Source organism: Neofelis nebulosa, chromosome 16 (genome assembly GCF_028018385.1).
Source record: "Neofelis nebulosa isolate mNeoNeb1 chromosome 16, mNeoNeb1.pri, whole genome shotgun sequence".
Taxonomy (NCBI): domain Eukaryota; kingdom Metazoa; phylum Chordata; class Mammalia; order Carnivora; family Felidae; genus Neofelis; species Neofelis nebulosa.
This window is the reverse complement of record NC_080797.1, coordinates 36933918-36946892: the sequence shown is the minus strand read 5'-3', so window position 1 is coordinate 36946892 and position 12975 is coordinate 36933918. Positions and strand designations below refer to the sequence as shown.

Sequence of the window (12975 nt, the reverse complement as noted above, 5' to 3'; positions counted from 1 at the left end):
TCAGCACAGAGCCCGACGCGGGGCTTGAACCCACGGACCATGAGATCACGACCTGAGCTGAAGTCGGACACTTAACCGACTGAGCCACCCAGGCGCCCCTCTTAAGACTATTTTTAAATGCAGCTGGGGCGCCTGGCTGACTCAGTCGGGGGAACATGAGACTCTTGATCTTGGGGTTGTAAGTTTGAGCCCCATGTTGGGTGTAGGGATTACTTAAAAATAAAATCTTAGGGCACCTGGGTGGCTTAGTTGGTTAAGAATTGGACTCTTGATTTGGGCTCAGGTCATGAGCTCATGGTTCGTGGGTTCAAGCCCTAAGTCAGGCTCTGTGCTGACAGTGTGGAGCCTGCTTGGGATTCTCTCTCTCTCTCTCTCTCTCTCTGAAAATAATAAATAAGACTTAAAAAAATAAATAAAACCTTAAAAAAAGTAAGTGTGGCTGAGTTAGTGACTTCACTTGAACTTCCTGAGGTGGATGTTTCTGAGACCCTAGCAGTGAAAAAGCCAGGGCTTGCCTATCTTCTAGAAAGAACCCATGCTGGGAACAAGGGCAGAGCAGTGTCTTGGCACTGGGAGACACTGCAGTGTTGAGCCAGCCAAATCCAGGCCCCAACTTCCTTGGGTCCCCTTAGTGAACTAAGGGCTGGTGGAATGAGAACCCCAGTATAGGGGTATGGGGGCCAGCAACAGGATGCCAATGGCAGGCTCAGGAAGGCATCAGAGTAGATGTCTTATTTCAGTGATAATTTCATTCACCTTGGTACTTAGACTTAAGAAATAGCCACAGGGACTAAATTAAGAAAACAGTCCTAGAGGCAGAATTAAGTCCTTCCATTTTCTGACAGCTATAAATGATAGGCATGCACAATGACTAATTTTAAACACACCAGTATATATTTTTTTATTTTTCAGTGTAAAAATCAAACATGATATAGAAATCTTGAAAACTATCAGCAGGTTTTTTTTTTTTTGTTTGTTCGTTTTTTGTTTTTTTTTGTTGTTGTTGTTTTTTTATGTGATGCACTCATTATAGTTCTGGCAAGGTTAGCATTGCTACATTTCAGAAGCTGACTTTCTTTAAACAGTCGTTACAGAGGAATAGGGCACCTTACGATGCTCTAAAATAGTTGGACTCTGGGTAAAACTTGAGAGAAGTTAAGAGAGAAGGTCACTGCGGGGCAGGGAGGGCATTTCTGAGAAACCCAGAGAGAATGCTATGAGCACAGGCCGTGTCGAAACCACTCAGCAAGGGCTCCCTCCCTTCCTCCTGGGGGGAAGGCCACTTTGAACCCCCAAACCAGGTTCCCTTCTTCCCCTGTCATTCTGCAGACAAGGGTCATCCACAGACCACACGTGTGGTGGCTTTGGCAACCAGAAATTAAAAATAACCTATGGTTTTTCCAGTAGCCAAAATGATCCCTCACCAAAGCTCATAGACTGAGAACCTGAGCATGCAAAACCACAGTCTGGGTGAAGGGATGTCTGCTTTTCAAATGACCTGCTAATTCTTTGCAACCCACAGTAATTTGGTTTCTGTGAACCCACAGAAGCAGGCCCACCAACAAGGGTTTTTGTCTGCTAACCTGGAAAAGTCCTTGTATAAATGAGTCACTGACAATGGGATCATTTTCAAGGCTGCTCCATTTTCTTACTATGTTAAAATGTTTGTTCTCAGTCTTTTTATGAGAGGAAGAAGAAAAGCAGCTTCAGAATCTGAAGCTAGGCCCCACAGAGGTGTGGCACAGGCTTGGGAGAAGGGGGGTTGCATTATGGGACTGCTCTCCAGGCTTTCTAGAGTAGGGTCAATAGGGAGATGGATAGTGAGGAGCATTTGAGGAAACTCTAAGTTACTTGGGGAGTTAATAGTCAAGAGCTCATGAGACAGGGAGGGAGCAAAGCCATTCTACTTTCCTGGCTGCAGTGCTGTGAAGTGTCTGTAGCATGTGGTTAACTCATATTGGTTTTAATATTCAGCATATTCTTTACTCTTATGAATTAAAATAACATGAAGGAGACTGTGCTAGAGATCACATGCCTCCACTGGCTACTGAATGAATGAACTGTGGTCCTAGTATGGCCTTGGAATATCTCCATGTCTTTAAATCCACATACAGTACACGTAGTGGAAAATTTGTAACCATCCAACATAATCCCCCCCCCCAAAAAAAAACAGTAACATCACCCCATAAACAAAATTACATAAAACTTCATAACATCCTTGGGAGGTAGATATTCTGTCCTTACATTTTTTAATCAAAACATTAACATTCCGTTTTCAAAGAACAGCTCAATCAATATGAATATTCAGCAGTCCACTCTTGTAATATTTGGAGGAAACTTGCATTCAACTTTTTCAAAGTGCAAAGACCTGTTTAGCATGTTGATGGCATGGTGGGGTACACACTATCTACAGTTGGGGTGAATGGAGCTACAGTCTTGTATTCTGAGCTCACACAAGTCTAAAGCCTACACTTCTTTTCCAGGCTCTTCTGAGTCCACAGTCTTTAGAGGCAGTGCCCAGCCCTGGGTTCACTGATTATTTGCAGAACCAGTCAGTCCTTTATCTTTAGAGAACAGCATCCTTTTCCTAGAGTAGCCCAGTTCTAGCCTTTGGTTTCAGGACAAAATTGTCTTCTTCACAGGCACTGAAGTCTCAAATCCATTCTGCTTTTCTGAACTCTGCTTATAGAGAGTTCTCTGAACTGTACTGTCTGAACCTAAAAAATTAGCTCCCAATTCTTTAAAGGAGAAGTATCGCCGTATATCTCTTCTGCACAACTGGATGCTACTTCCTAGGGCAAAATTTTTATCACTCCCCTTTCTTTCTCTTCTTGAGCTCATAAATCTCAATTCCAAGCCCTTGTGAAAGAGGTTGGCTATCTCTGAGGATTCAAATGTTGAGGGGCCTGGAGTTTCCAAATCTCCACTGGAGACCAACAGACCTGTTCTCTGTGGGGTACATTTTAAAGTTAGGACTCTAAGCATTTAACATTTCCATTACGGTCTTACTGTGCCTGTGCTGGGATATTTATCAGCAGTATTGCTTTTTCCCTTAAAACACATTAAACCTCACATTTATCAGAGGGGAAAAAGCAGAGGAGGAGAATAAGAATAGTGATACAGAGACTACTAGGAAAAACTTCACGTCAGTTTGAGATTTGTTCGTAACACAGTGTTTCAACTAAGCAAAATTCTGTGTTTTCAGACCTTTTTCTTTGCAAAAGAAATCTGAGGTCATATTATATCTGGGCCACCACTATGAGTATGGGCCTAGCAAATGTTAAGCACTGCATTTGAAAGGTGAGAAATTTTGTCACTGACAAAATCAGAAGCTGAGTCAGGAACAGCTCAAAATAGGTAACAAGGCATAAGATTAGTTAGCTTATCTGTGTCAAGGCAAATATCTTTTGGGGAGAATGACTTAAAGAATCTAAAGACTGGTAGATTTATTTATTTAAAAAAAATTTAAGTTTATTTATTTATTTCAAGAGAGACGGAGAGAATGAGCATGGGAGGGGCAGAGAGAGGGAGAGAAAGATCCCAAGCAGGCTGTCAGTGTGGAGCCTGATGCGGGGCTTGAACTCACAAACTGCAAGACCATGACCTGAGCCGAAACCGAGGGTTGGATGCTCAATTGACTGAGCCACTCAGGTGCCCCAAGACTGATAGATTTATTAATGTCTTTTTGTCCTTGGTGATGGTGGTGGAGGGTAATGGGGGAGATACTTCTGTTTAGTTCTATGTCCTTAGGAAATACCTGTGCATTGATTCAAGTGGTGGTAAGGAACATCTGGAGAGCCAGTTCTCTTCCTTTTCCGCCTCACCCCAATTCTGTCACCTTGGCTGCAAGGGAACTTTCCATGGGGTTGGCTCTTCCTCAGATTGTGGCCTCCTGGGTGTATGGTGGGAAATGAAGATGAGCGAAGACCCACAACGTTCATGTTCAGAGGGACTCTGGCTGGGAAAGGAGATCTCACTGTCCAACATGGTTGAACGTGAATCCTGATTCTGCCCTTCTCACCAAGCAATCTTGCTAAGATTCTCCTTTACCCTCTTTACCAGCAAGTGGTGGGCAGGGACATTAATTGGTATAAGGAGTGCCTACAGAAGGAAATATTCACCTGTGTGGTGACAACCACTACTACATATTAACTGGTTCGACTTTAAGATTTAAGAATATGCAGTTTGTACATGCAAATTTTCTCTGGACTCGGTGTGTCCCAATCTAGGCCCAGAATGCTACAGTGAAAGTAGCATTTCTGAGTGGCCACCCCACTCAGAAGACTGACCTCAGAAGAATAGAAATCATTTAGAAAATCTATTAGTCACAGGGAAAATGAGGGTCATATCTACACAAAAGTCCCTAGGTTAGTGGGATGGGCCTCTTTCACTCTTAAGGTGCAAGAGTTGGCTTCTGCAGAAGGACTTTCCCACTAATCTGGTGGAAATGCCCGCTTTCCCAAGCTTTCTCTCCTACTAATTCTTGCTTCCAAATATTCTTTCTTTTGTCCCCTGAAGAGCCAACAGGATGTGCGGCATTTCAAGAGTGTAATAAGCAGCTCCTCGGCCACAACGGGTGTAAGCAACCTGGCGTAGCTTGGGGTCTAGGATTACGGAAACATAGTGAAGACTACGCACTGAAATACGTCTAGTCTTTTAGCTGAAATCTCAGACATGTTGGGACTGTTACCATGGAATTTCACAAAGTCTTTTTTTTTTCCTGAGACAGACGCCATGCTACAAAGAAGGATAAGCCATTTGTGCAGTCTGAGGTGGAACATTTTAATTACTGGCAGCACATAAATTAGTTGAGTTGAAGTCTAATGCCTAAGCCCTTTCGAAATATCAAGGCAGATACATAAAACACTAATCTACCAGGAATTGGGGACTCTTGGCTCTGGTAGAAAGGTGCACAAAGCTGACTCTTAATGTGTAACTAGGCTCCATGAAGTTGTCCCTGGAAGCAGAATTTATTTTCGCTAACACCAGTTCTTAAAAAGGAGAGAGAGAGAGAGAAAAAAAAGGCTTTGGCAAGCAGATGCAGGTGCCACTTTGTGTATACACTTTGGGGCAAGATCAAAATACCTTCCTGTTTTTTGTTCCTCCCCACCATCCTCTTCACATTCACAACTCAGTGGTTAAAGGAAAAATTTAACAACACTACCATTTTCACACCAAAGCAATGTGAAACAGATATTCATATACATACTCTTTTGCTTAATACCCATGCATTAAGAGGTCTAAAAAGTAACTGTGGTTACAGCATAATTGCATACATTTAAAGCTGGAAGGGACCTTAGAGAATGTATAAACCCAACTGTTACTTTATGGTTGAAGAAACTTAGTTTTAAGAGTTAAGTGATTTGCCCAAAGTCATACAGCTAATTAGCAGCCAATATGGAATTCACAAACAGATTTCGTGACCCCTATTGCAATACTAATTTTACAATTATCCCTGACCTTTCCCTTGATAGCATATTTCCCGTAACAGATGACAAAGCTGACCGATACATGTGCAGAATCAAGATCTTTCAGGAGTTTTCGTGGCATACAGCAGCTCCACTTAAAATGGAGAGAGAAACCCACCCTGCTTGATAAAGGAGAACCTGTCAGCAGAGTTGCCCCTCTCCTCACCTCATCAGGAAGCTCGTCAAAGACCCAAACAACACACATGACATCTGTCCCTATTCCTCTCCTGTGGGGAGGGGGAGACTAAGTCACTCATTTTGGATTCTTTGGTGGTTTTTTGTCAAAAAAAGAAATCATTGGTAAGTGTCTGTACACTAATGCTCCATGAAGGAGACCAAGAACTTTTAGGTAACTACCCATCCCCCTCACTGCCCCATGGTGCTTCTGAACCATTTCCCCCTCAGAGCCCAGTTCTGCCAGTCTTGATCATAGGAAATGGATGCCATCGTCCAAAGCCGACAACTTCCTGGAGTTTCAATGATGGTCTATGTTTAAAGCCATCCGTTCTTCTGATATAGAATTTCTCCTATTCATGACTGGTTTAAACCAAAGCAACTTTTAATTGATGATGGGAAGGTTAAAGGGTAGAAGCAGAAGTATCATTGGATGACTTGATTTTTTTCCCCTTGTGTGCTAAGAAATGGGTCTGCTGCCTAGAGACTTCAGTCTTCAGTTACTGGTAACAGATACTTGTTTTATGACTGTTCTTTTCCTTACCATTATAGTATAATTTGGGATGAGGAGACTATATCCTAGACTTTCAGCCTGTGTTAAGTACAGAAGGGCATGGCTTCCGAGCCAGGTTAGCTGGTGAGCTCTTCTTCTTCGTGGACCTAGGCAGATGACCAAAATGCTTTTCCACATATGGCTGATGTATCTATGTATCTCAGAAAGAATGTCTCTTGCAGCACAACTGGGGGATTCTTTTGAATGGCAACAAACTCCAAGGACTGCTTGTTCCATTGCTGCAAAAGATAATGACCAAATACTTCACTGGCTTTTAAATATCATAAAAATTCAAGTCCCTAATGAGAAAACAAAGGTTTAACAAAAATGATAACACGATATTATCTGCAAACAATTTCTGAATGAAGACAGCATTTCCCTGTTGCCCATGTGAACATGACTCTTTGGACACTAAAAATGGTATGGAAGGGAGTTTGGAAATGAGTTTGGAGAATAATTCGTTAGGTGGGGTATCGGTTTTTACAAATTATGTTGAATGCTCAGGCGTAAATCATCTTGGAGACCAGATGTTCACTTCAGCATGGCTCTGTGCTCTCCTCTGGCTATGTGAGATGAGAACTCATACCGATCATGGCTTCGATATCCACACATGTTACACTCAAAAGGGTCACGAAAGCCATGGCAACCCATGTGAATAGTGAACATCACATAATCCAGGAAGAGGACTCGACAGTGGTCACATCGATACACATCCATCACCTCCCCTTCTTTGTTGATCACTTTGATGGAGTCTCTTGGACAGATGGGTGGGGGCTTGAGGAGTTCATAAGAGCGGGGGATTTCCTTCAGAAGTGGCATCCCATTGCGGACCCGGGGAGGGACCATGTGATTTTGCTGGTAGATGTGATTCTGGCGTTCTTCATGGTTGCTATCAGTGTCTGTGGAGTCATGGCCACTATTGTTGGGGGAGAGGCCTCTTTCAGAAGGCAGGCTCTTCTCTGGCAGGTGTATATTCTTCTTTTCCAGGTCCTGGGGGGCACCATTTGGCATCTCCGCACGGGTGAGGGCTATGGGATACATGCTGCTGATAACTGGAACCATCTCAGAGGTGGGAGCAGGTGGTGTCTGGACTAAGGGGCGCAGGGCTTCCGCACCGAGATAGCTGATGGCATTATTGATGGCTTGGTCCATCATCCGGGTCTGTATCATCTCACTCTCTTTCTCGTACATATAGCCGGGATTATAGTTGACATCAAAACAGTGGCGCTTCTCACCTAGAACAAGTGAAAGAAATAATTACAAGAGGAAGAACACACGGGCAGAGAGTTTGTAAAATGATTCTCCAGAGTCCTTGAAAAGGGAGGAAGGATGTGCCACCTGCTCAAGAACACCCAGCCCTGGGGCGCCTGGGCGGCTCAGTTAGTTAAGCGTCTGACTTTGGCAGGTCATGATCTCACGATTTGTGGGTTCGAGCCCTGCATCAGGCTCTGTGCTCACAGCTCAGAGCCTGGACCTTACTTTAGATACTGTGTCTCCTTCTCTCTCTGCTCCTCCCCCACTCACGCTCGTCTCTCTCTCTCAAAAATAAATAAACATTAAAAAAAAAAAAAAAAAAAAAAGAACACCCAGCCCAGGCAGAATGGCTCCAATGGGTGCTGAAATCTCAAGGGACAGTGGCTGACAGTACATGTTTGGACAGTCAAAATAAATTAAGCAGGCAGACAAAAGGGAGTGTCAGTGATGTCATTAAGTTGAGGCTACAACGTGAACTGTTTCCACTGCTCACATCAGAGGGGACACTGGAGAAAAGGAGAGAAAAAGAAGCAAGAGGACACTGGGGCAGGGTTCACGGGAGGCTGGGGAGCTACCACTGTGCAGGAGCATGGCACTTCCACTGTTCCTGGACTCTCAACCCAATCAATTCCCAAACTCTTATTTTGCTTGTAATACTAGAGAGCCAGGGGAACGGAAGTGCTGCAAACAGCGGGGATGCTCAGCAACTAGCCTCTGCAGCTTTTTAAATAGCTACAGGGGCAGAAAAAGTAGCCCCCAAACCTCCAACTTACCACTCCCCAAACAAATTGTCACCAGACTGAGATTTAAGTAAATGAACTTCAAATGTAGAAAGTTTTAGAAAAGCTTTCTTGATGAAAGATCACAGTCTTTATTCCTTTCATAAAGTATGTCATGCTTTTGTTTGAAAAAAAATGTATCATTGATACACAGGTGATCATTAGGACCTATCTCACACTTAACTGAAAAATGTATTTGTGGTCACCCTGTCCTACTGCTCCTGTCAAACTGCTGAGAAATTCTGAAAACAGAGTTTAGCCACCTTTGGGGTGTGGGTGTTGTGTGTTAGAAAATAGAGGCTCTCTGGCCACAGGGAAGGCAGGAGCAGGGTCTGCAGTGATGGCAGATGTGCTCAGTAGTGAGTGGCTGGTAGAGGGAAGAGAGAACGGGTGGATGTGTCAAGCACTGAAAGTGAGGCTAAGGTATTGCTGCTGCTTTTTTATTTTGTAGACACTAGATTCTGGGGGGATATGCTGAACCAGATCCTCTCTTCCGTAACATTCCCTAGGCATGTTATGGTTCCAAAGCTTGTCCCTGCCATACAGTAAAGGGTCCAATAGTGAAAGAATTCAAGAAAACATAAGAATTGGAAGAACTGGTTTCTGTTTTTGAGCTGTCTCCAAACTAGTGGGAGAGAAACAAGACCTGTATGCATGGAAGCAGAGAAAAATAAATGTTAGAAGTCATGAAAGGACAGCCCTGCTCTATGGAGGTCTTTGATTTTATTCTAAATACCATGCTTAAGGCAGTTAAGTAGGGGAGTACATGTCTTCTGTAAAAAGAATTATAAGGCAAGGGTAAGGCAGTCTGGTAGAAATTGTATATTTAAGTGTTAAGGGAATGAAAAACATTCAAGAGTACCTGGGGCAGCGAAAGCTTTCTTGGAAAACCCAGATTTTGAGAAGGGTCTTGATGAACTGGTATGACATAGCTTTTCAGAGAGGTTGATGAGACATCCTAATTGAGGGAGGAACATGACAGAAGGCAGAGAAGTGGGACTACACAGGACACAAGCAGGGAAGAGTAAGAGAGTATGGCTGTAGCTCTCCTTCAGGAAGAATGAAATACAGCATTTCTGAAACTTCACTTATTCCCTCACGTTCTGCAATACTGGCACCTCAGGGTGGTGTGGTGGTTGAGTGCCTGGGCAATAGGGCCAGATGAGACTGGATCTGATGCTGGCTCATCAGTTACCCATTGTGTGACCTTGGGCAAGTTACTTAACATGTCTATAGCTCCATGTCCTCATGTATAATGGGGATAATAATTGTATCTGCCACCCAGGGTCACTGGGAAGTGCTTAGAAAAATGCCTAGTACATAGAAAGCACTTGGTAAATGTTAGGACTTTTTGTTTTGTTGGAATCAGCTTGCCTTTTCTTTCTCTGTTTTTTTTTTGTTGTTTTTTTTTTTGTGTTTTTTTTTGCTAAAATGAATTTTCTTTTAAAAAATGTTTATTTATTTTGAAAGGGAGAGTGTGTGTGCCCGTGTGCCAGTGGGGGAGGGGCAGAGAGAGAGAGAGAGAGAGAGAGAGAGAGAGAGAGAGAATCCCAAGCAGGCTCTGCTCTAGAAGCATGGAGCCTGATGTGGGGTTCTATCTCATGAACCTGAGATAATGACCCAAGCCAAAATCAAGAGTTGAATGTCTAACTGACCAAGTCACCTGGGTGCCCTGAGTTTGCTTCTTCTTTCTTTCTTTCTTTCTTTTTTTAATGTCTATTTACCTTTTTTTTTTTTTTAATGTTTATTCATTTTTGAAAGACAGAGACAGAGCACAAGCAGGGGTGGGGTGGGATGGAGAGAGAGGGGGACACAGAATCCTAAGTAGGCTCCAGGCTCCGAGCTGTCAGCACAGAGCCTGACGCAGGGCTTGAACCCACGAACCGCGAGATCATGACCTGAGCCGAAGTCGGACGCTCAACTGACTGAGCCACCCAGGCGCCCCTATGTTTATTTACCTTTTGAGAGAGAGAGAGAGAGAAAGAGAGAGAAAGAGAAAGAGAGAGAAGCAGGCGAGGGGCAGAGAGACAGAGACACAGAATCCAAAGCAGGCTCCGGCTATCTGAGCTATCAGTACAGAACGCAACACAGGGCTCAAAAACACGAACCGTGAGATCATGGCCTGAGCCTAAGTCTGACACTTAACTGATGGAGCCACCCAGGCACCCCGCAAGTTTGCTTTTTAAGTAAACTTTATATTACTAACACAAATGGAAAACCAGAATCACTTACCGCAAATAGAAGGTAGTTATGAAAAATAAAGACAATGAAATAGAGCAATTTACTTAAGTTTTGATCAGATACTGTGACTACTTGGAAACAAAGATCCCCTCTCTCTGCTAAAAACAGAGATTGCCAAGTGTGAGATTAGTATTAATGAAATCTAACATCAAATTAAGTCTAAACCTTTTTCCTTTGGTATAATCAAGAAGATTGAGAGAGAACTAAAAAACAAAATAATTTTCTTGCCCCATGGGCCTCCTGGCATTTTGCATTCCACATTTGGGGAGATACTGAAAAAAGATAACACATGGTGAAACCAAACGATGGGCATTCTGAAATTGGATTTGTATTTGAACAAAGAACAAACTGCCACATGCCCTTGAGCAAGGGAGGCTTGGGTCAAAATTTTATTTTCAGGATATTAATGGAACAGCAAAGTGTAAGATAGACCAGAACAGTGAGAAATGGGAGCCAGAAAGAGCAGCTAGAAGATCTAATGGAATCAGATGGATTTGTCCTGCATCCCCACTACCTTAAGGCCAACATGATAGTTTCTAGACAAATACCTGAGAGAAAAAATATGCAAAGAAAAACACCCTGCTTTGGCAACTCAATAAAAAGCAACAGAAAAGTAGACCTTTGCCAAAGTCATCAGCGGTTCTTATTTTCAGCTTCCAGATTGAATATATCTTTGATCAAAGCTGTTTGAAAGAATGAGGCTGAGAACATGAAAGCCAGCTAAGGTCACAAATATTCATTCTCCTGAACGTGACACAGAAATGATGAACTTTGGTTTCCTGGCCTTTTCAAGGTCATCGATGATTTTCCAGTGTGGCTGGTTCTACTCAACTCCCCAGATACCAGGGGTCTGTGAGAACCTTTTTATCTTTTCACCTAACAGAGAGGTTCCAGAAAGTTTCCGGGGTGGGGTAGGCACATCATAAACTCTGCTTTTATCCTTTCTCCCAAGAGTTCGCTTTACTGAACTAGGCCTACGGTTTCAGAGTCTATACCACCTGCAGCACATGTCAGAAAACAGCTGAGTGCTAAAGTTGTAAGAGGCAAAACAGTAAGAGGGAAATAAACCCTTGGATGAGTGGAAATATGTGACTGAGTTCTGTGGTTAACACAGACCATTGTTCATTGTGAAGATGGGAGAGCCTCAGATCTTCACGTGCACGCAACCTACAATCATCAGATCCCCTCATCTCTGAGTTACGGTAACTTGAGTAGTGCAGATGATTATCAGTCACCTGTAGACACGATGACTCAATGTGTATGAAACTCAGAAGGGGTAAGCTACAGTAATTGAAAAGCCAACAGCTCACGTTTCTTTAGTAACATACTCATAAAAAAGGTTAGTCAAACCACAAGAGTGTAACTTCTCCCAAACCTGCACGGAGCCTCTAGTCCAGCTTGTAGTCAAAATCGTACCACACCTTTGAATGATTAATGATAGCAGCTTCAGGCTGAATTAGAGGTTTCCTTCTGATGAAAGTACAAATGGCAACAACAAGTTCTGAGTTTAGGAACCAAGGCTGCCTGGTTGGGCCATTACTTACCCGTGTTTCCTTTTAAAGGTGTCAGTCCCTCAATCCCTACCATCTAGGCTTTGGTAACTCTAAACTGAGCAACTGCCTGACCTGAATTGCTGCGATGTGGTGAGGGCATATGTTGTTGGCTTCTAAGTGCCAACTTGAAAGTACAGACAGAATCACTGCCTAGAGCTAAAAGGGACCTTAGCTGAGCACACGGATTTAGACCTCTGCCTTTGGGGCCAAGCAATACCCACCACCCTAATCTGTTTACTTCTGGGTTTTTTTAATTTTTTTTAAAAATATTTTTATTTATTTTTGAGACAGAGAGAGACAGAGTATGAGCAGAGGAGGGGCAGAGAGAGAGGAAGACACAGAATCTGAAGCAGGCTCCAGGCTCTGAGCTGTCAGCACAGAGCCCGACGCGGGGCTTGAATCCATGAACCGTGAGATCATGACCTGAGCCGAAGTCGGACGCTTAACCGACTGATCCACCCAGGCGCCCCTACTTCTGGGTTTTATACTTCACACTACCTAGCACTGTGCCTTATATATAATACTAAAAGGAATAGCTACTATTTACTGAGCCCTTACTATATACCCAGTGCTGTCCTAGGTACTTTTTGTATATTGTCTCATTTGCCTAAGGTGAATTAGCGTCTCTTAGTCAGATGAAGAACCTAACCTACAAACAGGTTAATTTGCTAAGGTCGGTTAGTCAGTAAATGGAGAACTAGGATGCAATCTAAGGGCCTAAATATATCTGTCCATGAGCATTAACTGCTGTTTCCTGGATGCTACCTTGCCCATGGCTGCACAATCCCACCATGGACAGTGACGTCAGATTCTCTGCTGGGGTGGTTCCCATAAGCAGTGGACCAGCAACTGTGCTTTATTCCAAATGGACCAGCAACGTGCATTCAAGAAATATCTATGATGCACAGAATTGTTGTGATATCTGTAAGTGCTTAAAAGAGTGCCTGGCAAAT

At 43.3% G+C, this 12975-nt stretch overlaps 1 protein-coding gene across 4 annotated transcripts in view; it reads right to left on the bottom strand.

The window, feature by feature from the left end:
- Nucleotides 1-872: 872 nt before the first annotated feature.
- IKZF3 (IKAROS family zinc finger 3) overlaps nucleotides 873-12975 on the bottom strand; it is a 95259-nt gene continuing 83156 nt past the window's right edge. For all 4 annotated transcript variants that reach the window (XM_058703199.1, XM_058703198.1, XM_058703201.1 and 1 more), the window contains one exon: nucleotides 873-7430. In XM_058703199.1, the coding sequence (XP_058559182.1) occupies nucleotides 6727-7430 (704 nt within the window). In that variant the 3' untranslated portion in view covers nucleotides 873-6726. The remainder of the gene's footprint in view (nucleotides 7431-12975) is intronic.